Genomic DNA, 25,888 nt, shown 5'->3' with positions numbered 1-25,888 from the left:
TCTCCTCCTGCCTTCAATCTTTTCCAGCATCAGGGTCTTTTCCAATGAGTTGGCTCTTCAAATCAGGAAGCCAAAGTATTGGAGCTTCAGCTTCAGCATCAGTCCTTCCAATGAATATTTAAGGCTGGTTTCCTTTACCACTGACTGCTTTGATCTCTGCAGTCCAAGGGACTCTCAAGAATCTTCTCCAGTACCACAATTTGAAAGCATCAATTCTTTGGCGCTCAGCCTTTTTTATGGTCCAACTCTCACATCCATACATGACTGCTGGAAAAACTATAGCTTTGACTATACAAACCTTTGTCAGCAAAATAATGTTTCTGCTTTTTAATACACTATCTAGGTTTGTCATAGCTTTTCTTTCAAGGAGCAAGTGTCTTAATTTCATGGTTGCAATCACCATCCACAGTGATTTTGGAGCCCAAGAAAATAAAATCTGCCACTGTTTCCATTTTTTTTCTTATCTATTTGCCATGAAGTGATGGAACCGAATGTAATGATCTTAGTTTTTGAATGTTGAGCTTTAAGCTAGACTTTTCACTCTCTTCTTTCACCTTCATCAGGAGACTCTGGTTCTTCTTCACTTTATTTTTGCTTTTCTTTCTGTTGCATTGGGAGACTGACTTAAGAAAACATCGGTAAGATTTATGTCAGAGGATGTTTTGCCTATGTTCTCTTTTAGCAGTATTTTCATGACACGTCTTACATTTAAGCCAACCTGAGTTTATTTTTGTGCATGTGTATGGGAGTGTGCTAACTTCATTGATTTACACATGGCTGTTCAGTTTTCCCAATGCCACTTGCTGAAGAGACTTTCAGTTCAGTTCAGTTCAGTTCAGTTGCTCAGTTGTATCCGACTCTTTGTGACCCCATGAATCGCAGCACGCCAGGCCTCCCTGTCATCACCAACTCCCAGAGTTCGCTCAAACTTACATCCATCGAGTCGGTGATGCCATCCAGCCATCTCATCTTCCATCATCCCTTTCTCCTCCTGCCCCCAATCCCTCCCAGCATCAGGGTCTTTTCCAATGAGTCAACTCTTCGCATGAGGTGGCCAAAGTACTGGAGTTTCAGCTTTAGCATCAGTCCTTCCAAAGAAATCCCAGGGCTGATCTCCTTTAGAATGGACTGGTTGGATCTTGCAGGCCAAGGGACTCTCAAGAGTCTTCTCCAACACCACAGCTCAAAAGCATCAATTCTCCGGCGCTCAGTTTCTTCACAGTCCAACTCTCGCATCCATACATGACCACAGGAAAAACCATAGCCTTGACTAGACGGACCTTTGTTGGCAAAATAATGTCTCTGCTTTTGACTATGCTATCTAGGTTGGTCATAACTTTCCTTCCAAGGAGTAAGCGTCTTTTAATTTCATGATTTTCTTCCATTCTTGCTTCCTCTAAGATTAACTGACTGTAGGTGGGGGTGTAATTCTGGGCTCTCTATTCTGTTCCATTGATTCATGCCTGTTTTGTGCCGATACCATGCTGCTTTGATGACTGCAGCTTATACTACTGGGGAAGAAACTTTCAGACCTGGAACACATCCCTCTCTCCATCCCTCCGTCTGCTGCTGTTGTTCAGTTGCCAAGTCATGTCAGACTCTTTACGACCCCAAGAACTGCAGCACACCAGGCTTCCCTGTCCCTCATTTTTGATGATTCTTGTTAAAGCTCCCTCCAAGGAGTCTCCTCTGGTCCCCTAGGCTTACTCAAGCCCTTTCCCTCTGTTGCTGCCACGTGTGATTATACAGAGCCTCACTGTCACTGTGTCTTGTTGGTTTACCTTCCTACTTCACTGGACCTCTGGTTGCCCAGTACCCAGTTGAGGGCTGCAGGGGACACTGAGTGACTGAGTAACCAAGCTGATCCCTTATCAGTGAAGACCCTCTCTCCAAGGGCCTGAACCCTCAATCTGGATGATGTACATCAATGTGAGTGGGGAGCTCATGACTCATGCAACTTGTGACTCATGCAGAGAAGAGAGCAGGGCAGGCCTTCTAAGACCAGTTATCTCCTGGCTAGTGGGCTCCCCCAGGGCTGGACTAGCGCTTTCACGTCAAGCATCCAGCACCCAGTTGACACTGGTGTCAAAATCACATTGAAAAGGACCAGGGCTGAGTCCTAGGTCTCCCCCGCATCCATTCTTCCTGGTTTGTGTGAGCCTGAAACCTGTGTGCCTCCTCTCTACTTTGCCCATATTCCCCAGCCATCCACCTCTGCTCTAGCCACCATCCTAGTCTCTGCTTTGCCCCCTCTGTCTACACCTTCCACCCTGATGCCCTCAGCACATCTCTGAGACACAAAGTATGGGGAGTCCTTGTCTGGACCCTCTTGTTCACGCACTTCACCACCAGCGCAGGCCCACCATGTTTCATCGATTAGATACAACTCATGAAAACAACAGGTCCAGAGCCAGTGGACCGGCTGGGCTCCACCTCCCCTGCTGACACTGGGCACTCGGGTTCCAAGCCCCCAGTGAGATCCGTCGTCACTGGTGCAAACGTGCGGAAAGTTCTAGAACCACGCTGCCCAGACTTAAGTCCTTTTAAGGGGTGGGGGTTGTCTCTCCGGGGCTCGGGATCCTCAGGTGTAACACTGGGGGGGGGCACTATGGCTTGGAAGGAGGACTGGGGACCCGCGCTTAAGCTCTGCTTATCAGGAATCGGCACTTCCATCCAGGGTGCCCCCACCTTCCAAGCCGAGGCCAAGGTCTATGGAAACCCGCGCATCCCAGACCGCGCACCTACTACGCGCCGGCTCGCGCCCCGCCCCGGCCCCGCCCCCGACCCCGCCCAGGCGCCCCCCCGCCGGCCCCGGCGCTTCAGCCAATGAGCGCGTGGCCCCGCATCCGGGGATCCCGGCGCGGCCGCCGCCTCCCGCGCACACACGGCCATGGCGGAGGTGAGTGAGCGGGCCGGGGGAGCCGGCCCCCGCCCCGGCCCGCGCCCCCGCCTCCTGGCCGGGCCGCGTGGGGGCCCCGGGCGCCAAGGCCCCGGGCCGCGGCGCGGAGCCGGGACGCAATACGGCTCCCGTCGGAGCCCGAGGGGCGCGGGGCTCCATCGGCAGTCGCCCCCGGCCCGGGTCCCCCCCTCCCGGGTGCCACATCGCGGGCGGCAGTGCGCATGTGCGGCGCGGGGGTCCGGGGCGCGGGGTGGAGCGGGGGTGGCGGGGAGGGGGCGCGCGCCCACAGTTTCCCGCCCCCCGCCCCCGGCGCCCGCCCGGCGTCTGCCAACTTCGCGGAGCGCGCTTTCCCACCGGACCCTGCCTCACCGGACCTCCGCCCGCTGACCCCACCAGCGGCGCTGAAGCCCCTCCCCGCGGCGCTCTCCCTGCAGAGTCGTGCCCCATCCGGCCCTCAGCCCCCTGACCCTACCCACCCCCGATCCCGCGGCTCTCCCCGTGCAGAGTCGTGCCCCCTCCGGCCCCCAGCCCCCTGACCCTACCCAGCCCCCACCCGCCGGCGCTGACCTCGCGGAATCTTGCTCCCTCTAACCCTACCCACTCCCCACCACCCCCCGGCGCTGATCCCGCGGAGTCGCGCTCCCGCCGGATCCCGGGACCCCGCGCAGGACTCGAGCTCCTACCTGGGGCTAGCCCGGCCCGGAGGGCTGCTTTTTCCCGCGGCTTGAAGTTGCTTCGCGGAGCCTCCTCTCTCTGTCCGCAAAGCGGGCCCAAGACCCCGAATCCTTGGGGCCGGACCGATGTTGGAGTTCAGAGTGTTTCGGTTTTGAGGATCTGTGGGGTTCCGGGCTATGATGCTTGAGCAAACTCAGCTGGGATCGTCGAGATCCAGACACCCGGTAGCTTCGTGGCAGGTCGAACCAGGGATCAAAAACTTTCACTTTGAGGGCTTTTTGGAATGTTGGATAAAGCAGTGCGAACCTGCTCTCACCTTTTAGGGCTCTAGAGAGGATGAAATGAATAACGCATCTGCTAGGGACTCAGCAGACTTGACTCTTAGCGCAAACGGTCAGTGTGGGGACTCTAGGCAGGTCCCTGGACTCAGCAAGTGATTCTCACGCAGTGGGTGAGGCTGCCCAGGCCCAGAGAGGAGCAGACACCCGCCCGGGTCCTGGGGTGCTCGGCCTGATCCGGGAGCCACGTTGGGCTGTATGTCTTGGCGCTGAGTGGATGGGTGTTGTGGAGGGTGGAACTGGCCATTCTCTCCCACCATTGACTTTCGCAGGGGCAGCAAGGGGCCCTGCGTTTGTGCCAAAGAGGGTGTGGGTATACCAGTGTAAGGCCAGACCTCCCCAGCCCATTCCTGTCTTATATGCGGGTGGCTGGACCCAAAGGGCCCTTCCAGAGTAGTTCTCTTTCCTTAGAGGGCATTTGGGGAAACAAGCCTCCTGGGCAGTGGCTGTACTTATGGGATGGAGGTAGAAGTCAGGTCTCCTGACAGCCCAGCAGGGGTGTGGCTGTCCATGTGTGGGTCTGCCTCAGGGGCCAGCAGTCTTGGCCAGGCAGATAGCCCTGTGTGACAGGTGGGTGGGACAGACTCCCCAGCCAACCTGCCCTGAGTGGTGCGTGGTTTGGCTGTTGACTCTGCCCTGTCAGGGCTGCCAGGTGTCCAGTTTGGGGTGAATTGAAGCTGGTTTCTTAAAAAGAAAGCCAGTGGGAGGCCCTGAGGGCCTGGCAATGAGGGACAGCGGGTATGCAAATGCCAGTGGTGGTGGGCACGGCTGGCCTTTGCCCGGGAGGCTGCCCCTGTCTCTGGAGCCTTTCACTCTGCGCTGCCTTGGGCCAGTCTCTGAGTTGAGGACCCACAAGATCTTGGCTCCGTGCTTGCACAGAGAGGCTGAGCCTTGTGCAGTTCCTGTCTTGATCCAATACGAATGGTAATTTCTGACCAAGCAGTGAGTGCTGATTTTTCTCATCACCAAGGTAGCCATCAGCACCCTGAGAGAAGGTGGAGTGCTTCTTATTTTTTGCTCGCGGATCCCAACTTAATCTTTAAAAAGCTGAGTCTGCTGTCCGTATCTTGTGCTTAAAACATGGCTTTTTGTTGTCCTTAGGGTAAAGTGTGTCTTTTCCCTGTGATCCTCAGCCAGTGGCCTTGTTCTCCGAGGACCCCCTGCACCTTCTCCACCCCGGGTTCCTGTCTCCCTGTGGCATCTGCACCCGTGGGGGCCTGGCTGTGCAGTGGTGTTCACTGCCCTGCAGGCCTCTGTGGAGTCAAACACGTAGGCCTCCTTCACCCCTGCTGCGGGGCCTCCACCCTGTTTTCCCCCCTCAGTACCCTGCACCTCTGCTGTTGGCTAGTGTCCCCAACTAGGCGGGTGACTTGCCGAGACTGGCAGGCAGAACCTGTTTGCTGATTGCTGTGCCCCTGGGGCCTCCTACGGCCCCAGCCCAGAGCAGATGCTGCATGGGCTGTCAGTCAGCAGTGAGGTGCTGGGCGGCCCAGTGGGACCACACACCTGCTGGGGGCCGGGGGTTCTGGCTAACTGCTGCTGTGTGATGAGCCACCTCTGCAGTCAGTTTCTCAAAGCAGCCAGTGCTGCTTAACTACCTGTCCCAGCTTGGAGGTCTGGCTGGTCCCGCCCATGGCTGTGGCTGGTTGGTGGCTGGGCTGAGCTGCCCATGTGTGGCTGCAACGCTAGCGTGGCCTGCCCTTGTGGCTTGTGCTTCCTCACAGCATGGCGGCTGGTGGAAATTACACTGTTTTTCACAGCCTAGACTTGGGGGTCATGTGGATCCCTCCCACAAGAGTCCCAGGCCCGGCCATTGCACAGGGAGGGGCTGGAGGACTCCCCTCTGGAAGGAAGGCATGTGGGTGTCCCTTGCTTGGAGGAAGAGCCTGTGGGTGGGGTGCCTGGTTCGCCAAGTGGAGGATGACCCTGATGTTTCTGTGGGTGAGCTGGACCCAGACACTGCTCTGACCCTTCCAGCTATGCCTCTGTCCTGTCTGAGCCTCCACCGAAGGCAGGGCAGAGCCCCTCCTCCCTCCTGACTGAGCCCCACCCCCCCCAATCTGGGCCCCAGGCCAAGGCAGGGCAAGGCAGCTCCCCACCCTGGGCTTGTTCTTTATCCCCACAGTGCTGTCTTTCCTTCTTTCTAACCCTGATTCTCCCCCCTTTTTTCTCCTTTATAAACATTTTTAACTCGGAATGCCCTTAGCCAGCTCCTCATCTGTTTCCTTTTCCCACCTTTGCAAAACAGGGGCCATGGGCTCCAGAGTGCTCTGAATGGGGTGGGGGGGGGGTAAGGTGGACAGGATGCTGGGAACCCACTGCTGCACATGGGCCTGGCTTGAAAGTCGGTGTCGGGGCAACTGTGATGCTCTCAGAGCTGCCTGAGGTGAGCCTGGGGATCTAGGCCTGGGGGGAGGCTGAGCAGACCCAGCCTTCCCCCTGTCCTCTGGCCCCTGCTCCCCCTGCTGTTGTCTGGGCTCCCTTGCCAGCGCCCCAGGGCAGACCCCAAGGTGGAGGGGGCGCGGGGCCAAGCCCTTCTCCGACTGTCTGCTGCTGTCCTCATGCTCGGGCCTTGCCCAGAAGGAACATCTCTGGGCTGGCACCTGCAGGTGGCCTGTGACCTGTGGCCTGCGGGCTACTGGCCCCTTCCTGGAGCGGGGCAAGGGTGTCACTCTGGTGCTTTGTCCAGGCTGCTCCCTCGCTCCCTGTGTTGTTACCTCCTGCCCCAGGTTGGGGGGCTAACCTTCTTAAAGCGGCCTGTGTGGGAGGACTCCCTCTTAGAACTCAGGGTGCTCCTGGCAGAGCACTTGGGGTGCCCCTGGGCACCTCCTCCCTCTTAGAACTTGAGGTACTCCCACCGAACACTTGGGGTGCCTGGTATACTTCCTCATAGAACTTGGTATGCTCCTGAGAGAGCGCTTGGGGTATTCCCCCTGTATACTTCCTCTTAGAACTTGGGGTGCTCCCGGCCAAGCTCTTGGGGGCTCCCCTATACTTCCTCCCAAAGAACTGGGCCGGTCTCCTGACAAGCTTCAGACTTCTCCTCACCTTGGTGTTTCCAGGGCTCCGGCTTGCTCTGCCTCCTGGCTCTCTGTGGCTTTACTGACCATTTGTGTACTTTTGTTCATGCTCCCAAGAAGAGTGACAGTTCTGTTAAGCGTTTCTGAGTTCCAGAGCTGGAGTTTGCGCTTGTAGTTGTACCATTTACATGCTGTGTAAGCTTTACTGAGTGACTTGACCTTTCAGAGATTTCAGTCCCATATTTCTCTAATGAAGAAAATGATTACGCAACCTCTTGACTCAGGAAATCAGCATGGAAATTCTTACTAAACTTTTTTCTAAAATTTAAAGTTTAGTTTATTAACTATTTTAATCTTTTTTTTTTTTTTGTAAACAGCTTTACCGAGGTATATGTAGTTCATTTACTTTACAGTTCACTCATTTTAATGTGTCCAATTCAGTGGTTCTTCATATAGTCAATTGTGCAGGCATCACAAAAATTTTAGAATCTAAAAATTTTAGAACATTTTTACCAGCCCAGAAGAAACCGTGTACTCCTTAGTCATCTTTCTTCTCCCCGCCAGCCCCAGACAACCAGGAATCCACTCCCTGTGTCTGTGGATCGTCCTATTCTGGACGTTTCCCATCAATGGAATCACACCCTGTGTGTCCTTCTGTGTCTGCTTCCCTCACTGACCATCATGTTCTCAGGGTCCATCCATGTAGTAAGAGTGTCAGGGCTTCTCTACTTTTCAGGGCTGAGTGATATTCCACCTGATGTCTCTCTGGGTTCTTTCCTCCTTTGGCCATTGTGAGTCAGACTGCTGAGAACACTTGTGAACAGGTCTTAGAGTGGATGAACATTTCCGCTTCTCGTGGGTGTTGTCAGGGAGGAGAGGCTTGACTTTTCCCTCTGCCCCCCTGGGTCCCGGCTGCGGCCCCGTGGTTCAGGCTGACAGGGGCAGGTTCACAAGAGAGAAACAGCAGCTTGTTAGGCAGGTGGTGTGTGTCACGCGGGAGAACCCTGTGAGGAGTCCCCTGGAGGGTGTGAACAGCAGGGTGGTCAGTGCAGAGGGAAGGCCTTGACCTTCAGAGGCGGTGCCTCCTGGGTAGAGGGCTGAAGGGCTGGTCATTAGGCTGTGTGTGCTCCGGCCCTGCACACAGGTGGTCGGTCTGCTTTCCCGCTGGCTTCCACGCTTGACACTGCGCCAGGGCAGTGTGTCGGGGTTCCCCCAACCCCCGGTGTGCTCCTTGCGCTGTCCACTGCAGGTCCCCTCCCAGGGGCCACGTCCCCACACTTGGTGTCATGTATTCTCCTGATCTCAGTGTGCTCACTTGTCCTCCTGACATCGAGCCTTGTTTCCATGTACCGATTGGCTGTGTGTGTAGCTCTTTGGAGGCTTTGCCTGTTTAAAAATCCGATTTCCTTTTTCTTGATGACCTGTAAGAATTCTTTACATATTCTAGATACAAGTCCAGTTTTAGAGCTGCGTGATTTGCACATATCTTTTACTGATCTGTGGGTCACCTTTGCACTTTGATGATGCTGCTGTTTGAAGCACAGAGAGTTTTAATTTTGATGAAATACAGTTTATCTGTTTTTTTTTGTTGTTGTTGTTTTTTGTGTCTTACCTAAGAAACCGTTGTCTGGTGAGAAAGACTCATTGCCTTGGTTTCTTCTAAGAGTTTGATAGTGTTAGCTCTTATGTGTAAGGTCTTTGATCCATTTTGAGTGAATTTTTGTGTGGTGTGGGAGAGGACTTGAACTTTATTATTCTGTGTGTGGATAGCCAGGTATCCCAGCACAATTTGTTGAAAAGACTGTTTATTACATGTTGAATTTTTCTGTCACCCTTTAAAAAATTTACTTGCCTGTAAATACGTGGTTTACTTCTGAATCCTCAGTTAATTTGGTCTGAATATCTCGCCTTATGTCAACACCACACTGTTTACATTACTGTAGCTTTGCAGTACTTTTGAGGTCAGGAAACATTCTTTCCCCTCAAGATTGTTCTGGCTGTTCAGGGTCCCTGAGTTTTCTTGTGATTTTTGGGACAGTTTCTGCGTGGAGGCCAGTTGGGGTTCTCATAGGCCTGTCATTGAACCTCTAGATGAGTTGAGGAACGTCAACATCTTGGCAGTTGTAAGTCTTGAGCTAGGAATATAGTGTTTTTCCATTTTATGTAGATATTTAGTTTCTTTCAACATTCTTTGCACTTTTCAGAGTATTAGTTTTGAACTTCTTTTGCTCCTTTTATCTCTAAGTATTTTATTCTTTCTGGTGCTGTTGTAAATGGAATTGTCTTCCTTGTTTTCTTTTTAGATTGTTTGTTGCTACTGCATGTGAGTAAAGTTTCTGTGGCTTATCTTATGTCCTGCAGCCTTGCTGAACTCCTGTACTGGTTCCAGTCTCTTCAGTGGATTCTTCAGTATCTTCTGCGTCCCAGGTCATGATGTGTTTTTCCAACTTGGATTCCTTTCATTTCACTTTCCTGCCTTCTGGAACCTCCAGGACGGCATTGTGTAGGCAGTGCCCTGGTCTCGGGGAGGTGGCAGTGGCTGGGGTTGGGTGGAAGTTCTCTCGCAAACCTCGTGTATTCAGCGTTTCCATCATGAAAGGGTGCTGGACTTGGTCAGGTGCTGTGTCTGTGCATCTGCTGAGACGATGCCGTGGGTGTGTGTCTTGTCTGTGCTGTGGGCAGTTGTTGCATTGGGTGTCACCTGTGTGTTGCGTCCGTGTGCTGAGCCACTCCTTGTCACTGTGTAGTGTTCTCTGCATGTTGCTGAATTCAATTTGCTTGTGTTTTGTTGGGGGAATACTGTGGTTCTGTTTATAAAAGTTATTGGTCTAGTTTTCTTGTTCTTAATAAGCTTTTGAATGTCGTGATAATGGTAGCTGTTGTACAGTGTTTTTTTTTTAAATGTAGTTCTAAAAATTTGAGGTATAATTTATGTCCTTCATAATATCCCCATCTAAAGTATTGAATTCGGTGGTTTTTAGTATGTTAACAAAGTTTTGAAACCTTCACCCTTACCACCCCAATAGAAGCCCACCCCCATCAACAGATACTCCTTCCCCAGCCCCTGACCACCAGGAACCCACTCTGTGTCTGTGGATCAGACTGTTCTGGACGTTTGTCGTTAGTGGAATCACATCCTGTGTGTCCTTCTGTGTCTGCTTCTCTCCCTGAGCATCTTGTTCTCAGGATCTGTCCACGTGGTAGCGAGTGTCAGGGTTTCTCTCCTTTTCATGGCCGAGGAATATTTCATCATAGGATGGACCATGTCTTCTTTATTCATTCACCTGTTGTTGGGCATTAGGGTGTTTACACCTTTGGGCTGTTGTGAGTCACACTTCTGTGAGCACATGTATATACCTTCTAGTATGGACATATGTTTTTGGTTTTTTAGGGTGTGTACCTAGCAGTAGAGTTAATTGCTGGGTCATTTGGTAACTGTTTATGTTTGGAGGAATTTCCCGATTTCTCCGTGGTGGCTCTTTGCGTTTTGAACATGACGTTTCGAAGGCTGGGCCCTTTTTGTGGCTGTGGTGTCAGCACCTGGCTGCAGGTGTTGGCTGGGCTGTGTGTGGGCCTGGCTCACCTGACACTGTGTCCTGGCCATGATCAGCCACTGGTGGCTGGCTGATCCAGGCTCCTCATGGTGCCCACAGGTGCTATTCCCACCTGGAGGAGGGTCTGAACTTGGTGGTGGCAGCCCTGTGCCCTCTGAGGATCTCTGCCTGGGCACTTGGACTCCAACCGTGACTGAAAGTCTGGCCCACTGTGCCCCCACTGCCAGCCAGTGGAGGTCGCTCCTGTGGCCCTGATATACCCTGGGGGTCAGCTCTGACCATGGCCAGGCCATCTGGCTACCTGCGGGCCTTAACCCTGCTCCTCTCCTCCACAGGCCTCCTCACTGGAGAGGCAGAGCCCTGGTGCGGCCTCCTGCCTGCCTCACAGTCTGTGCCCTGGGGAGCCCAACTTGCAGACCACAGCAGGTACCTAACCCCCCACCCCTCCCTGGATCGCCAGGGCCTCAATGGGGGCAAGGGCAAGCCAACTGTTGGTCAGGACCTCCCTCTTGGCCAGGTCCCCCCTCCAGCTGGGGGCGGGGGCTGCAGGAGGGAGGGTGCTGGGTAGGCACCGTCTGGGGGCCCTGTGCCTCCCCAAACTGGCCACCAGCCCCTCCTGTCCGGCTCCCGGAAGCTCTAGCCCCTCCTGTTACTCTTGGGACCCACATGGAGACCTTCACTATTTATTTCCTGCTGGGGTGAGACCTGGCTGTGTCCTTTCTTGTTTCTTTACAAGTCACTGTACTGAGGCGCAGCATGGAGATACAGCAGTGAGCACATCCTGGGTCTTTGGGGAAGGCTCCAGATCTGGTCAAGTCCCCCAGCTACTGGGCTGGGACCAGAGGAGGGTGGGGCATTTGTTGGGCGGCTGTGTGGACATACACGTACGTGCATACACCCACACAGCCCCAGGGCCCGTGGGCTTCTCTACCCCATGGTCTCAGTCGTAGCACGAGGTTTGGGACAGGTGCAGAGCTCACCGGGTTGCTGTCCCCCACAGTGGTGTCCATGGGCTCTGCGGACCATCAGTTCCACTTGGCGGAGATCCTGTCGCAGAACTACGGTGTCCGGGAGGAGCACGAGGGTGCAGCGCGGGGCCCAGAGAAGCCGGAGGAGGAGCTGGAGAAGGACTTCGTCTCCCAGGTACCCAGCAATGCAGTCAGGGCATCAGTGACCTTGCAGCTGCTCCATGTGTCTGCTCGGTCTCCGAGCCCACCTGGCTCTGTCAGCAGAGGCCTGGCCACAACAGCCGGTCCTGCCTTCTTGGGGTGCTGGGCTCCAGACCAGCCAGCCTGGAGAGTGAGCCCACTGTTCTCCAGCTTTTTGACTCCAGACCCCCCCTTTTGTGTTCTTAACAATTATCGATGATCTCAAGGAGCTTTGTTTATGTAGGTGATGCAGCAAACCCATTGTAAGTAGAAAGAACACATTTTTGAGAAAATATAACTGTTTTCCAAACCAAAAAAAATAAGGGAAAAGAGTGAAATAGTTTTACATTTCTGTAAATCTCTGTGAAATGCTGTCTTTAGGCAGAGGTCAGTCTGTTGCGGTCTGTCTCTTAGGTTAGAGAGTGAGTCTTGCCTCTTACAGATCCGTTCATGGAAAAGGCAGGAGTATTTACCAGTCTGTTGACATAGTTGTGGATGCTCTCTGATGCTGCAGCAGAGTGCGGCAGGTGGCAGCCTCACGGGCTGGACCCTGTGGCCATATCCGATGAACTCTGTCCTTGTGTTAGGGTCCACTGGTCTTGACCTTGGAGTAGTCCTGACCCTGGGGTGGCCCTGACCCTGGCAGCCCTGACCCCAGAGTGGTCCTGACTCATGTGTGATCTTGTCACCTTCTGTGTGGATGAGATGCTGGCTGGGTGCTGGTTCCATGATGTGTAAGTCCTGTGTGTGTGCACAGAGTCCGCCATGTAAAATCTAGAGAGCACACGTGTGTCAGCCCCACAGAATGGGATGCTTTAAACAGCAGGTTTATTTTTGTGCTGTTTGGGGCCTGGAAGCCCCAGACAAAGGCTGGCTTGGCATGTCTGCAGGGCGCTGCTCAGCTGCAGGTGCGGCTTCTTGTGCGGCGTCTCCAGGGTGAGAGCAAGCTCTCTGGTCTCTTGTGAGAACACTGGCCTCCTGGGTCAGGGCCCTGTCCTGTAGCCTTAATTAATTAATTAATTTTTGGCTGTGTTGGGTCTTTGTTGCTGTGCACGGGCTTTCTCTAGTTGCAGCAAGCGGGTGCTACTCTCTAGTTGAGGTGTGTGTACTTCTCCAGTCATAATGGGGTTCATCATGTCAGCTTGGAGGTGGGGCACACAGACCTCAGTTTGTTAAAGGTCAACACTGACCTCACCAGATGTATTTCAAGTACTGGGACCAAAGAGTAGTCATTGGACATTTATTTAGCTTGGTGCCGTGTACCACTTAGTACTGCTGCTACTGCTGCTAAGTCACTTCAGTCGTGTCCAACTCTGTGCGACGCCATAGACGGCAGCCCACCAGGCTCCCCCGTCCCTGGGATTCTCCAGGCAAGAACACTGGAGTGGGTTGCCATGTCCTTCTCCAATGCATGACAGTGAAAAGTGAAAGTGAAGTCCCTCAGTTGTGTCTGACCCTCAGCGGCCCCATGGACTGCAGCCTTCCAGGCTCCTCCTTCCATGGGATTTTCCAGGCAAGAGTACTGGAGTGGGGTGCCATTGCCTTCTCCGCCACTTAGTACTAACTTGGTCTTAAAACCAAAACATGTCTTTGGTTCAAAAAGGAGAGAACAGTTTTAAAGAGTTCAACTTGAATTCAAAACCTCTCAAAAGTAACCGAAAAAAAAAGTCAGCTATTCTTTAGCTGAATACCTTATCTAATTTCCTCAGGGGAGCTCCCTGGTGGTCGGGTCATCAGGACTCTATGTTCTCACTGGAGGGCTGGGCAGTCAGGACTCCGTGTTCTCACTGAAACACAGGGTTCAGTCCTTGATTGGGGAAGTGAGATTTGCAAGGCACATGGTGCAGCCAAAAACATCTTTTTCTTCAGATACAATTTTCATTCACTGATTAAGGAAAAGAAAGAACGTATAATAATATTCAAAGCAAAAGCTGAAACGCCTGCATTTTATATTCTCTTTCTAGCCTTACAGTGGGCATTGGGGTTTATTATTTTCATGCTGTCCGATCCAAGTTTTCCAAAATTGGGATATTCTGCTTGAAAGCGTTTATGCTGAGGTTTACTCTGGCGACAAGCAGTCAGTGGTTTCTCTTGAAGGAGCTGCTCCCTTGGTCCAAGACTGAGATGCCCTCTGGGGGGCTGAAAGGAGTTGGTAGACGAGGGCTGGACTTGGGGTCTGTTTGGAGTGAACCACTGGGACTGGTCATGGGGCTGATGGGCTCAAGGGCAGGGGGGGCAGAGCCCCCAGCACAGTGCCCCTGACATTGCCCTGCCCCCACAGAGCAGTGACATGCCCCTTGACGAGCTATTGGCCTTGTATGGCTATGAGACCTCGGACCCCATCTCGGAACGGGAGAGCGAGGGCAGCGATACCGCAGCCCACCTGCCCGACATGACCCTAGACAAGGTGAGAGGAGGCTTCCAGGCTGGGCAGGAGGGCCCTGGACAGGTAGGGGTGTGGTCAGGAAGTGCGGGCCACCCACCCAGGGTCTGTGTAGCCAAGGGGAGGGTCCTGGGAGGGAGAGACACCGGGTCCCGAGCAGGTCTTGGTGGGGTCAGAGGGGAGGGGTTCTGACTGTCCTAGTTCTCAGGCAGAGGCACATCCCCTCCCCGGCTGGCAGCCCCGGGGATTGGGGAGAGCCGTCCCAGGTGCTCCTACAGGGTGGCTCATCCACACTGGCACCACCATGCTATTATCATTAGTGTTATTTGAGATTGTAAAAAAAAAGTACAAAAATGTTCTTTACTTTCTTGTTAAAAGGACCAAATAGCGAAGGATTTGCTTTCAGGGGAAGAAGAGGAAGAAACACAGTCCTCGGCCGATGATCTCACCCCATCTGTGACCTCTCACGAGGCCTCCGACCTTTTCCCTAGTCAGAGTGGATGTAGGTGACCCCCGCTTCTGCCCCTGAGCTGCTGGGGGCTCAGACCTCGGGGCCCCTGGGGTGCCTGCTCTTCCTGGAGCCACTCTGGGCACCATCCCTGTGCGGAGGCTGGTGACCTGGGTTTATGCGAGGGGGGAGCATGTTGGTTCTTGTGGCTGAATGTCTGTTAAGTCCAGGGGATCTCGGGCCCTGACCCGGCCGATGGTGCGCTGTAGCAGGAGGTGTCGAGTTTCCGGCTCCCAGTGGGTTTAGGACCGCAGCAGAGCCCCTAGTGGACCCTGCTTCTGTGCCCTCTCGCCTCATCCCCTGGCTGGGGCCTGGGACCACCGCCTCTCAGTAGGGGCACGCCTGGGGGTCAGGTGGCTGGAGAACGGGGTGGGGGCCTGGGGTCTGCCAGGGTCTGTTGGCAGAGGGCACGTGCCTCACTGCTCCTCTTTTTCTGAAGCCTGCTTCCTGGCTAATGCAGACAAGGAGCCTGGCTCATCCAGCTCATCAGATGCTGAGGAGGACCCGCTTCCTGCCAACAAGTGTAAGAAGGTGAGCAGCTCTGACGCTGGAGTGGACTCGAGCCTGAGTTCTGTGGCCCTGGTCCTGTCCGGGGGCTCCCCCACTCCCTCCACCCCACCAGAGGACTGGCTATGCCGGACACACTGTTGCTCACATACCTGCACACTCCTAGGCTTGGCCTCAGAGCAGACAGGCAGATTCAGCCAGTACTGGCTCTGGGCAGTGGCCTGCAGCCCCCATCAGCACCGCTGTCCACCCTGACCCTCCTGGGTCTTTGCCTTTGCAGGAAATCATGGTTGGGCCTCAGTTCCAAGCTGACCTCAGCAACCTGCACTCGAACCGGCATGGTGAGAAGAGTAAGTGGGCTTCGGAGCTGGGGGGCAGGGAGCAGGTGAAACGTCATCCAGTCCTTCAGGAAAGACTTTGGTGTCCAGCCAGAATTGGTTCCCAGGTCCTCTGAGCAAGCCTGAGAGTCCCGGCCCAGCTCAGGTGCCCACCTAGGACAGCTGACCTGCAGGGTGCTCTGGGAGGTAGCTGCCCCTCCCTGCTGGCTGGCTGTGGGCCCTGAAGTTACCCCGAGTCCTTGCCCAGGGCTGCTGCACTTGTTCTCTTGGGTGTGTGGGCTCTCCCCACGTTGCCCACAGGTCAGTCCCTCATCTCATCCAGGGCTCTTCCCGCACGCCTGCCAGAGACCTGTGTTTTTCTGCTCTGCCCTGTTCCTGAGGGCACTTGCCATCTGACTTGATGTCTGTCTGTCTGTTGATCCCACTGGAATGTGGAGCTGGGCCTCCATTCTTTGAGGTAGAAATCATCGCTTCTGTGTACAGGTGCTGAGGTCGGGACGTGAAGGCAGGTACCTGTTGACTAGGATCTGTTTTTCTTTGCCCCAGGGCTCCCGCATGCCCTGGGCCGGCACTCTGAGCTCAGAGGCTTTTTTGAGACGATTCGGCAGCTGGGATTGGGGGATGGGATAGACGAGGGAGTTGGGGACCCTTGGTAAAGAGGGGAATGCCTTCCAGGGCCCGAATTTGGATGTGGGCTGGTGGGATGTGCTTGTTCCTCATAGGCAGTTTGGGTGAAGGATGGGAGACAGGAGGCTGTGGCTGAGCCGGGTCCCAGGATGTGCTGGCACACGGCCTCTCCCCAGAGGAGGCCGAGAGCTGAGCCTGTGCTGTCCTGCAGGTCTGCCCTTGATCCCTGGGCCGGGAGCTGGCCTCTCCCTGCAGGGAGCCCTCCACACTGTGTGCACTGTGGGCGCTGTGGCATCAGGTCCCCTGTGTGCACGCCTATGTTGACTCCTCCTCTAGCCAGTCGGTGTTCTGGTGGTTTGTGGTGTGGCCGTCTTGGTGGACACTCACGCTCATTTCTGGGGCATCATCCGTGGGCACCATGGGCCCTGCCAATTGTGTAGGAGTTCCAGTTGCTCTGTGCCCTCCTCAGCCCTGGGTGGTCTGTCTTGGTGGGTATGGAGTGGGCCCTGCTGTGGCTTTAAGTGCTTTTTCCTCCCACTCGGTGTCTCCTGCAGGTTCCTGCCCAGGCCTTTCCCCTTTGAATGGAGTGCCTTCCTCTCCTGCTTTGCAGTGTCCTGGGTGTGTCCGTGGCTGGCTGTGTGCACTGCAGGCGTGTTCTCCCATCAGTGGGGTCTGATTTCAGTGAAGTCTAGCTTGTCTTTATTTTAGCCACAATTCGCTTGTGTGCTAAGAAGTCTCCAGACCCTCTTCTATGTTGGCGTCTGTGATCTAATTTAATTTTAACGTGTTGTGGGTTGGAGGTATGGGTCAGGGTTGACTGCCCCCCCACCCAACCCGCGGCAAGTCCTGCACATGGACATGTCCATCGTTCCCCCACTGAATTACAGGGGTGCCTCTATCAGAGATCAGTGTCGGCAAGGTCCCTCTGCTTTGGGGGTTTCTCTTGTTTTCTTTTTTCTGATCCAGTATTCTGACCACTCTGTTTTAATTGTTGCAGCTCTGAAGTAAGTCTGAGATACTGTGAAACCTCCAACATTGTAACTTTTGTCTGACCACTCTGTCTTAATTGTTGCAGTTCTGAAGTAAGTCTGAGATGCCCTGAAACCTCCAGCTTTGTAACTTGTTTGTGCATGCACAGAAGTTTTCAGATTAGCTTGTCCTTTGGTCTAGAAGTGCCTGCTGGGATTGATTAGGGTTGCATTGGCTCTTAAGGTTAATTTGGGGAAGAGCAACATGTTAATGATACTGACACTTCGAGTTTGTGAGTGTGGCTGACCTCTCTGTTTAGGTGTTCTTTAATTTCATCATTTAGTTTCAGAGTTTTAAGGGTAGCAGTCTTGTGATTCTTGCTGGCAGAAATGCAGTTTGGATTCTTTTAGTTTAAACTTGTACACAGCGACTTGGCTAAATTCGCTTACTAATTTTAATGGCTTGTAGATTCTTTTGCATTTTTAAATGTAACCAGTCATATCATTTGTGTATGAAAACCTTTTTTCTTTGTGATCTTTGTATGTTTTATTTCTTTTTCTTGCCTCATTTCACTGACTCCAGAACATAAGAAAAAAGAAGTGGTGACTGAGGACATCTGTGTCTTGTTCCCAGACTTGGGGAGATGTTCAGTCATTCCCCACTTGGTGTAACCATAGAATTACATTTATTAGATGAGAAGGGTTCTTTCTGATTTTAGTAGCAGGCAATTTTTGCTGTGAATTGTCAGATACTTTTTCTGCCTCTACATCTGTGGTCATTTTTTTGTTGTTCTGTCGATGTAGTGAATTGGTAGATTTTGGGACATTAAACCAGCCTTGGATTCTGGAGTAAACTGTACCAAGTCACGAAATACTGTCTTTTATGATAATGATACATGTGTGTACAGTCGATCCTTTTTATTTGTGGATTCTGTATTTGTGCATTTACCCCATGGCTAAAGTTAACGTGTGGGCCCAGAATGAACACCTGTAGTGCTTTCAGGGTCATTTTTGGGTACGCATGTGTGCAGAGGGTAGAAACATCGAGTTGTCCAGGACATATGTTCCCGGGAAGGTTGACCCAGGGAAGCTTCCTTCTCTGTTCAGCTCTCAGCTGTCATCACAAGCCTCACTCACGTCCACTGAACCCTGTGGTTTTCACATTTTGCTGTTTAAAGCGGCCCCAGGTGTGGTGCTGGCTGCTCTTGGGGATCTTGAGCACATGAGGGCTGAGGCGTGCCTATCAGAGAAAACGCATGTGAGGTGAGCTTTGTCCAGGTATGAGCTCTTGCTGTGAACTCGGTGTTAGTGAGCCCACAACATGTATGAAATGAGGTGTCTTTAAACAGAAGCTCATGTGAACAGTTTGAGCTGTGTGCGTGAGCTGAGCCCGTGCTTTGATCAGAGGCATGTGAGACCCTGACAACTGCGGGACCCTGACCTGTCCTCCCTGGAGCCTTGGTCTGTGCTCCCCACACTGTGCTGGCCACCGCCGAGCACTGCTGCCCCCAAGACGGGCTGGTGCGTGTTGTCAGCCCCTTCCTTATACAGGGTTTTGCACGCATGTCCGTGGAGACACTGGCTTGTCATTTCTGTTCATTTTGTCCTCTTGGGGCTCTGGTTTCAGGGTTACTTACGCGTCTTTGGGAAATGTTTGGGAAGTGCCTTTTTCTAGTGCTTGGAGGAATCTGTGTAAGACGGTTACTGCTGCTGCTTTAGATGTTGGAAGGGTTCTGTGGTGATGCTCTGTGGGCTTGGGGTTCAGTTTAGATTTTTTTGTGTGTGGAAGAGTCTGAATGATTAATTCAGTTTATATAAGTTGTATAAGTTGTATCAACTTATATAAGTTGTATAAGTTGTATCAACTTATATAAGTTGATAAGTTATATTTCTGAGAAGTTTACCACTTTCACCTAAATTGTTCACTTTTCAGCAGAAAGTTCATAATATTCTCTTATTCTTTTCTTAATGTGTATAGGACCTGTAGTAATGTCTCTTTTTTGGGGTTCTGATAGTGGTAATTTGCATTTTTTGTTTTGTATTCTCTCTTGATCAGAGTTTTTGGAGTTTATATTAATTTTATTGCCCTTCACAAGGGACAGCTAATTTTTGGTTTGTTGCTGTCTCTCTGTCATCTGATTTCTGTGTAGCTGACTTTTATTTCCATCTTTACCTCCTTCCTTCTCTTTAGCTTCATCCTGTTGTTCTCTGGTTTCCCTTGTGGTACCTTCTCTGACTCTGGTTGTTTAGAAGCATGAGCACTGTAGATTCTCTGGTTCCCCTCCTGTTGCTCATGTTGAGCTGGAGTTCTCTGAGGCCCAAGGCTGTGCTCTGTTTTCTGTCCTCTGGGGTCAGGGGGCTGGGCTCTGTGGCCGGTGTTGTGAATGTTGCTTTGATGTCTGTCTGTCTGGTATTCGCACAGTACATTCCTTTCTGCCTTCTTATGCACAAAGTGTAGTTTTGTAAATGGAGTATATTGGGATCTGATTTTTGTCTGTTCACATGTTGAGTCCAGTCCTTATGTCCTCCAACCCCTGCAAGTAGGGGGTCATGTCTGCCATCATGCTGTGTGTTTTCTGCCTCTTCCATCTATTCTTTGTTCCTTTATTTTGTCCTGTCTTTGATTCATCAGGTAATTTATTCTGTTGTTTTGTCCTCTTTGGACTTTGGTCTTAATGTCTGTGTCACTTTCACAGTGGTTACCCTGGTTCGCTCTGCATGGATGTGCCCCTTTTCCCCTTTACTTCAGGGACTTCAGACAAAGTGACTCGTCCCACCTCTTCCCCAGCCTCGCTCGCACCAGCAGTTCGCAGCTGTGAGCATCTCTGCCCACGGCACCCACATGCTGCGATCCATCTCTCCAGCCTCCGTGGCCGGGAGGTGGAGAACTTTCTCTTCAGTGCTCCTTGTGCCGTTTTGCTGTGGATGAATTTTGAAAAATATTAATTTCACTTTCATTTTTGAAGACTATTTTCATGGGTGCAGAAGTCTAGGTTTTCAGGCTTTATCCTTTCAACACTTGACCAGCTTTACTCCACTGTCTTTTTGTGTCTGTTTCCATTGAGATTGTTTACTTCCCTTCTGCCTTCTCCTGTTTCTTGGGGTTCAGACTGTGGCGTGCCCTGAGCTCCTGGCTCTGTGGGTCAGAGTTGCTGTGGGCTTCCTGCCCTCCTCTCTCCACAGCTGGCCCAGGGCCTTGTTCTTGTGATCTGTGGCTCAGTTACCTGCATCTCAGGTGCTTGTCCATCTCACTCACTTCTCGAACTGTGTTCTCTTAAAGCTTCAGTTTGATACATTTGAACAAAATTCTTTGTGATGTCACTGATCATGTCATCTGCTGCTGTTGAAGCTCCCTGGTGATTCATAACTCACACACTGTGTTTTCCAGTCCTCGGATGCTTGTGTGATTCTTTTGAATGGCTTTCAGTTCTCTGCTGAAATTTTGCAGTTTTCTATTTGTTTTGTTCTTTTCTGCTGTCATCTTACCTCATGGATCATGGTTATTTTGAAATCCTGCATGTCAGCTCTGATGCCTCACTGTCCGTGGACTTATGTGTGGTTGCATGGTTCCTCTCACCCTGCTGTGACAGGTCAACACACAGCCTAGGTGGCAGGTGTCACTTTTTCTCTGGAGCAGCCTGCTCTCCCCTCTGGCTGACCCCCCTGGTCCAGCCTGGGACTTGGGTTGACTTTGGAGGTGGAGAGAAGTGGCTGCAGGTCCCTGGGCATCAACCGTGGAGTTGCTGGTCCCCCACAGGAGAGAGTCCAGCCTGGAGTGGGTTCCATCTTCAGCCCCTGTGCTGGGTGTTGGGCTTGTGTGTGTGGTTTAGTTTTTGGTCCCAGGGGCTCTTCCCTGGATAACTGAGAGGTGCTGGCACTGGAGTCTCCCTCTGCCTCTTCTCTGCTATGTGCTTTGCCCAGCTAGGGGCTGCCCACTGGATGCAGACTGCAGCCTGAGGGGAAGTCTGGCTTGGTGTGTGGTGCTGACTTGAGGGCTTTGGCGGCTGGGTGGCTCTGGCTTGAGCAAGGCTTTCACCCAGGTCTCACCGAACTTGAGTCTGGGCTCCACGGGTTCCTCCCTTGGTCCTGCCTTTCCCCTCCCTGAGCTCGCTCTGCACCTGCCTTCTCAGGGCTGGGGTCAGAAGTCCCCCTTCCAGCCCTGGTTAGTTGCTACCTCCTCTGGGAAGCTGGCCTTGATTTCTGGCCACTCGGTCCCCTCTGGCCTCTCCCTGTTCCCACCTTGGTGCCCAGAGCTGGTCCTGAGGGGCACAGAGGTGGAGGCCCTGCCCAGGCCACCAGTCAGGCCCTTGTCCTCTGGAGGGGCAAAGTTGGCCTCCCCTGCTCAGCTTCCTGGGAAGTGGTCAGAGGAGGTGACTTGCGTGCCCACACGTGACCTTGCCCCTTCTGCACAGTCTACGAGAATGAAGACCAGCTGCTCTGGGACCCCAACATCCTTCCCGAGAGGGAAGTGGAGGAGTTCCTGTACCGGGCAGTGAAGCGGAGGTGGCACGAGATGGCCGGGTCTCAGCTTCCGGAGGGAGAGGCCGTGAAGGACAGTGAGCAGGTGGGCTGCCTGTGGGGCAGAGGGACTGCCAGGCCAGAGGGGCGGGAGCCAACATGGTCCTGTGCTTGGGACGAATTCATTTGGAAACTGCTAGTGATGGGAAATGGTAGAGTGGACCCCCCCACCCCATCCATCTTCCCGTCCTTGTGGCAGTGTGGACCACCCCCTTGCCCCCTGAGGTGAGCGGGCAGAGGTCTCAGTGGCTGCCACGCTCCATCTCCCAGGCCCTGTACGAGCTGGTGAAGTGCAATTTCAATGCGGAGGAGGCCCTGCGGAGGCTGCGGTTCAATGTGAAGGTGATCCGAGGTGAGCGCTGGTCTGCCTGGGGGCCCCCTAACCCCTGCTCTGCTGCTGACTGCCCCACACCCCTGCAGACGGGTTGTGCGCCTGGAGTGAGGAGGAGCGCCGCAACTTCGAGCATGGCTTCCGCGTGCATGGCAAGAACTTCCACCTGATCCAGGCCAACAAGGTGAGTCCTGCCTGCTGCCCACGGCTCCCAGCCAGGGAGCTCCACCCGCAGCAGGAGGTCAAGACGAACCCCCCCCCCCCCAAGCTCCTGGCAGCTCTAGCTTCCTCCCGCCTGCTCCCCCGGAAAGGCTCCAGTCTGGGGATGGATCCGTGCTCACTGCCGATTCCCCAGCTCCAACCCTACCTGCACTCACCCTCAACTCCCTTGTCTGGGGACTAAGGGTTTCCACTTTCACTCTACCCAAGGACAAGGTTCTCCTGCCATGACACCCACGGGGTGTGGCCAGAGTGGCTGTCAGGTCCCAGGTCCACATGCCCTTCCCCACACCTGTGTCATCCTCCTCCCCAAGCCCATATCCCTCTCATCCAGACCTGGGCCACTGCTGGTCTCCCTGTGTCCTGCACAGGTGCTGCCCACCTGTGGCTCCCTGGCCTATGGCACAACCCCAGCCTTCCCCACACACAGCCCCAGACATCTGCCTGGCTGGGTGCCTGTGGCTTGTCTAGGGGCCTGACTCTCCCCCTTGTTCTCACGTGACTCCTCCTCCAGCCCATCATCCCTGACAGTTGCCTTGCTCCCCTAGGGCTGGCAGGCCTGGTCCTCCCCGCCCTATGGGATGCTCACAGCTGGGGATTCAGTGTCTCCCCTACAGGGTTGGAGTAGGTGTGGGGCCCATGTGGGGCTGTTGTGGACAGGGATGGGCCCGAAACCAGGCCCAGCATGCCCAGGCCCACTGGTCTTCCCATGGGGGCTGCTTCTGCTCCTGAAGCTCCCAGTGTGGGCCCACTCCTACCCCACCTCCCCCAAACCCGCCCTCCCCCCCAGCCCCCAGCCCTCTCCCTGAGCACTTGGCTTAGGGTTCATGGTCTTCCTCCCACACGAGTCTCTAGTCAGCCATGATGGTGGCCTCCAGGAAGCCAGTCAGTCTTGCTTCTGGGGGTCGGGGGTGTTCTGTATCTCTCATCCCAGGCCCTCCTGGGCATGGGTGTCAGGTCCCGTGTTCTGGGCACAGCAGTGGGTTCTCCCATCAGCAGCTGGGCCACCATCTGCGGCATCTGCTCTGGGTCTGCTCGTCCCTGCTGTCTGGGCAGTGGGGGAGGTAGGGCTGGGCTGAGTTGACTGGCACTCCCTGCAGGTGCGCACGCGGTCAGTGGGCGAGTGCGTGGAGTACTATTACCTGTGGAAGAAGTCCGAGCGCTACGACTACTTCTCTCAGCAGACACGGCTAGGCCGCCGGAAGTACGGCCCGTCAGGAAACACGTGTGTGCCAGGTGCCCACGGGTGCTGGGAGGGCACTGGGCCTGAGGCAGCCCCAGCCCTCACCCCTTCTCCCCGCAGGGATGCCGACCAGGACCTGGAGGGCAGTGACCCTGACGGCTCTGGCCGCCCCCGCTCATCGCCACCCCTGCCCTTGCCTGCCGCTGCCCATGGCCCAGGCCCTGAGCATGACCGCTTGGCCCAGATGCACACGGGTGAGTAGGGGGCAGGCCCTGTCCTCAGGGCCCCTCCTCCCTGGTCTCCAACCTGGGCCAGTGGACACTGAAGAGCAGGGGTCTGGGGCCCCTGTCCTTCCACTCATATGGTCTCATAGGGCATCTCACACACGAGGCGGGCGCCCTTGGAGTCTGAGTCCACATGTAGGGGGAGCCCCATGTGGTCTGTGGCCCTGGGTGGGAGCCCAGGGGGCTGTTGTGCCTCCTCTGGCATCCAGGCCCAGGGCTGTGTGGGAGCAGGATGAGGCCCAGGTGGTTAGTGCAGTTGTGAAGGGACCACAGGGGATAAGGACCCTGGTCTCTGGGTCTGCAGGGCTTCCGTTGTCCTGGCTCCAGAGTGTGGTCGGGTCCCTGGTGTGCCCGGTGAGGCGCCTGCGTTCCCCTCACCTTCTCTGAACCTGCTGTGTCCTAGCCCACCCTGAGGAACAGGGTCATGTCCTTCCCACAAGTCAGGCCCCTCGTGTCCTCGTGTGTCTTACACGCTTGTGTGAGTGTTCTGTGAGGAGGGTCCTTGGCTTTGCTGGGCCTAGCAGGCTGGAGCCCACACAGGTTACCGCCTGAGGTGATCACGACCTCTGGGCCTGCGGACTATGGCTGCATTGCCCTTGACTTGACGAGGCTGGGTGTGGGCACCGTGGGGGCCTGGCCACAGCTGCGTTCTCCCCCCTCAGAGCCCCTGAGCATGGGCAGCAGCATGTCCCGGAGTCTTGGCGAGCCTGGGGAGGCCCTTGACGTACCCCCATCCTCGGAGCCAGGGCCTCGTTCGTTCCCGCCACTGGATGAGCCCTCAGCGCTGCCGTCGTCTCGGCGGCCCCCAGCCCTCGCTGAGCCGGCCTTCTTCCCGCCCGCCACGGCTGCTCCAGAGCCCGGTGCCAGCCCAAGGCTGGCTGTGGACTTGACCCTGCCTGAGGAGCTGCCGCTCGTCTCCAGCCACGAGGACACAGATGGAGAGCCTGAGGAGACCGTGGGCCCTCCACAAGTGGCCTTGTCGGTGGCCGAGTTTGGACTCATCGGCATCGGGGACGTGAACCCCTTCCTGGCCTCCCACCCTGCATGCCCGGCCTCTGGGCTGCACTCGGAGCCCCTGTCACAGTGAGTGTGGCCCCCCAGACCCCCCATCTGCTGTGCCCCCACCTCAGGCCACGCTGAGGCCAGCGGGAGGGGCTGCCCCAGGGCCCGAGGGAGGCGTGGCCCCCGAGCAGGCTGTTGGTTTCTTTAGCTTTATTCTCTACTTTAAATTTGGCTTATTTATCTTTCTGACTAGGTAATACATTCGTACGGTTCAAAATCCAAAAAGGTACACACGGGGCCAGTGCCAGGCTGCTCCTGGCCCTGCGAGCCGCCAGCCCTCCCCGGGTGCCAGGCCTTGCTGCCTTGGGAGGGGCTGTCGGCAGTGGGGGTGGGTCTCCGGGAGGTAGGGTGGGCCCAGTGCTTGGGGGCTGCACTGATGTCTCCCATCTCTCCTGCTCTCCCCTGCAGCTGTAATGTGATGACCTGTTGATCCCTGGCCACAGGCGGGCGTGTAGCTGGACTGGACTTGGGGCCACTGCGAGGCCTGCCTGTCAGTCTTCCTGACCCCTCCTTTTTTTGTGGGCCTTGGGTGACATCTTTTCTGCTCAGAACTCTTCGAGGACCAGGGTGAGCGGGGCCCTCCCATGCCACACACCACGTGACCCAGGCTCCACGCCCACCCTGGGATCCATCAGCCGGCCGGGCCTGGAGGGCCGGCCTGTCCAGCAGCAGAGGCCCTGCCAGGGACAGGGGAGACAGGCCGGATGCCGCACCACCAGCAGCCTCCGCCGGGCACCCTCAGCACTCTGCTCACTCGTCTCTTGCGCCCGGCTGGACTATGGGCCGCCCTGGCCCAGGCTTGGGGCAGCTGCTACTCGGTGCCAAACCCCGTGGGGCGCAGAGCCATATACCTCGACGCTGGCCCTGCCCTGCTGTCCGCCCGCTCTCCACTTCAGGAAAAGCTGCACTTTACGCACCCCACCCCCACCCCCTGGGTCCTTGGCTGCCTCGGGTGTGGGTCTGAGGACACGGGACTCACACCCCTCGGCACTGAGGCCCTTTCCGAGCTGCACCGGGGGCCCGGCTCCAGCCTATTTCCCTGACCAAGGAGGTTGTGTTTTTGTTGAGGTCCCAGCGGGACTGCTGGGGTCCTGGACCTTCTTCTCTCTAGCCGCCTTGTTTTATTTATGTTTCTGTTTACAAATGGGAGTGGGGTCCTCCAGGGGCAGGGCAGCGCTCCCACCCCGTGTCACCAGGGGGGCTTTGGCTCGAGCCATCCACAGGGCTGGACTCGACCTTCCCTTGCCCCACCAAGGACCACACTGTGAAGTGACACTGCCTTGACCCCCTTGCTGTTTTATTTATTAAACTTGGTTTGAAGCCCTG

General features: G+C 54.9%; 1 protein-coding gene across 2 annotated transcripts; it reads left to right on the top strand.

Moving 5' to 3' along the window:
* The first annotated feature begins 2,839 nt into the window (after positions 1-2,839).
* On the top strand, positions 2,840-25,888 carry MIER2 (MIER family member 2). Of its 2 annotated transcripts, XM_070374223.1 has the most exons (15): positions 2,840-2,899; positions 10,822-10,912; positions 11,487-11,629; positions 13,916-14,041; positions 14,396-14,519; positions 14,965-15,056; positions 15,313-15,382; positions 21,378-21,529; positions 21,754-21,835; positions 21,904-21,998; positions 23,134-23,258; positions 23,337-23,470; positions 24,163-24,583; positions 24,756-24,788; positions 24,971-25,888. In XM_070374223.1, the coding sequence occupies exons 1-14, from the start codon at positions 2,891-2,893 to the stop codon at positions 24,757-24,759; spliced, it is 1,668 nt and encodes a 555-aa protein (XP_070230324.1). In that variant the 5' UTR covers positions 2,840-2,890; the 3' UTR covers positions 24,760-24,788; positions 24,971-25,888. The 2 variants fall into 2 exon arrangements, with proteins under 2 accessions (XP_070230324.1, XP_070230323.1); XM_070374222.1 differs by lacking the exon at positions 24,756-24,788 and having other exon boundaries at positions 2,841-2,899.

This window comes from Bos mutus, chromosome 7 (genome assembly GCF_027580195.1).
Source record: "Bos mutus isolate GX-2022 chromosome 7, NWIPB_WYAK_1.1, whole genome shotgun sequence".
Classification (NCBI taxonomy): Eukaryota; Metazoa; Chordata; class Mammalia; order Artiodactyla; family Bovidae; genus Bos; species Bos mutus.
Note: the sequence above shows the minus strand (reverse complement) of the source record. Positions and strands in the feature narration are given on the sequence as shown.

Coding starts and splice junctions, on each gene's coding strand:
- MIER2 (XM_070374222.1), top strand. Junction 11,630..13,915: donor AGAAGGACTTCGTCTCCCAG/GTACCCAGCAAT, acceptor CTGCCCCCACAG/AGCAGTGACATGCCCCTTGA. Junction 15,383..21,377: donor GAACCGGCATGGTGAGAAGA/GTAAGTGGGCTT, acceptor CCTTCTGCACAG/TCTACGAGAATGAAGACCAG.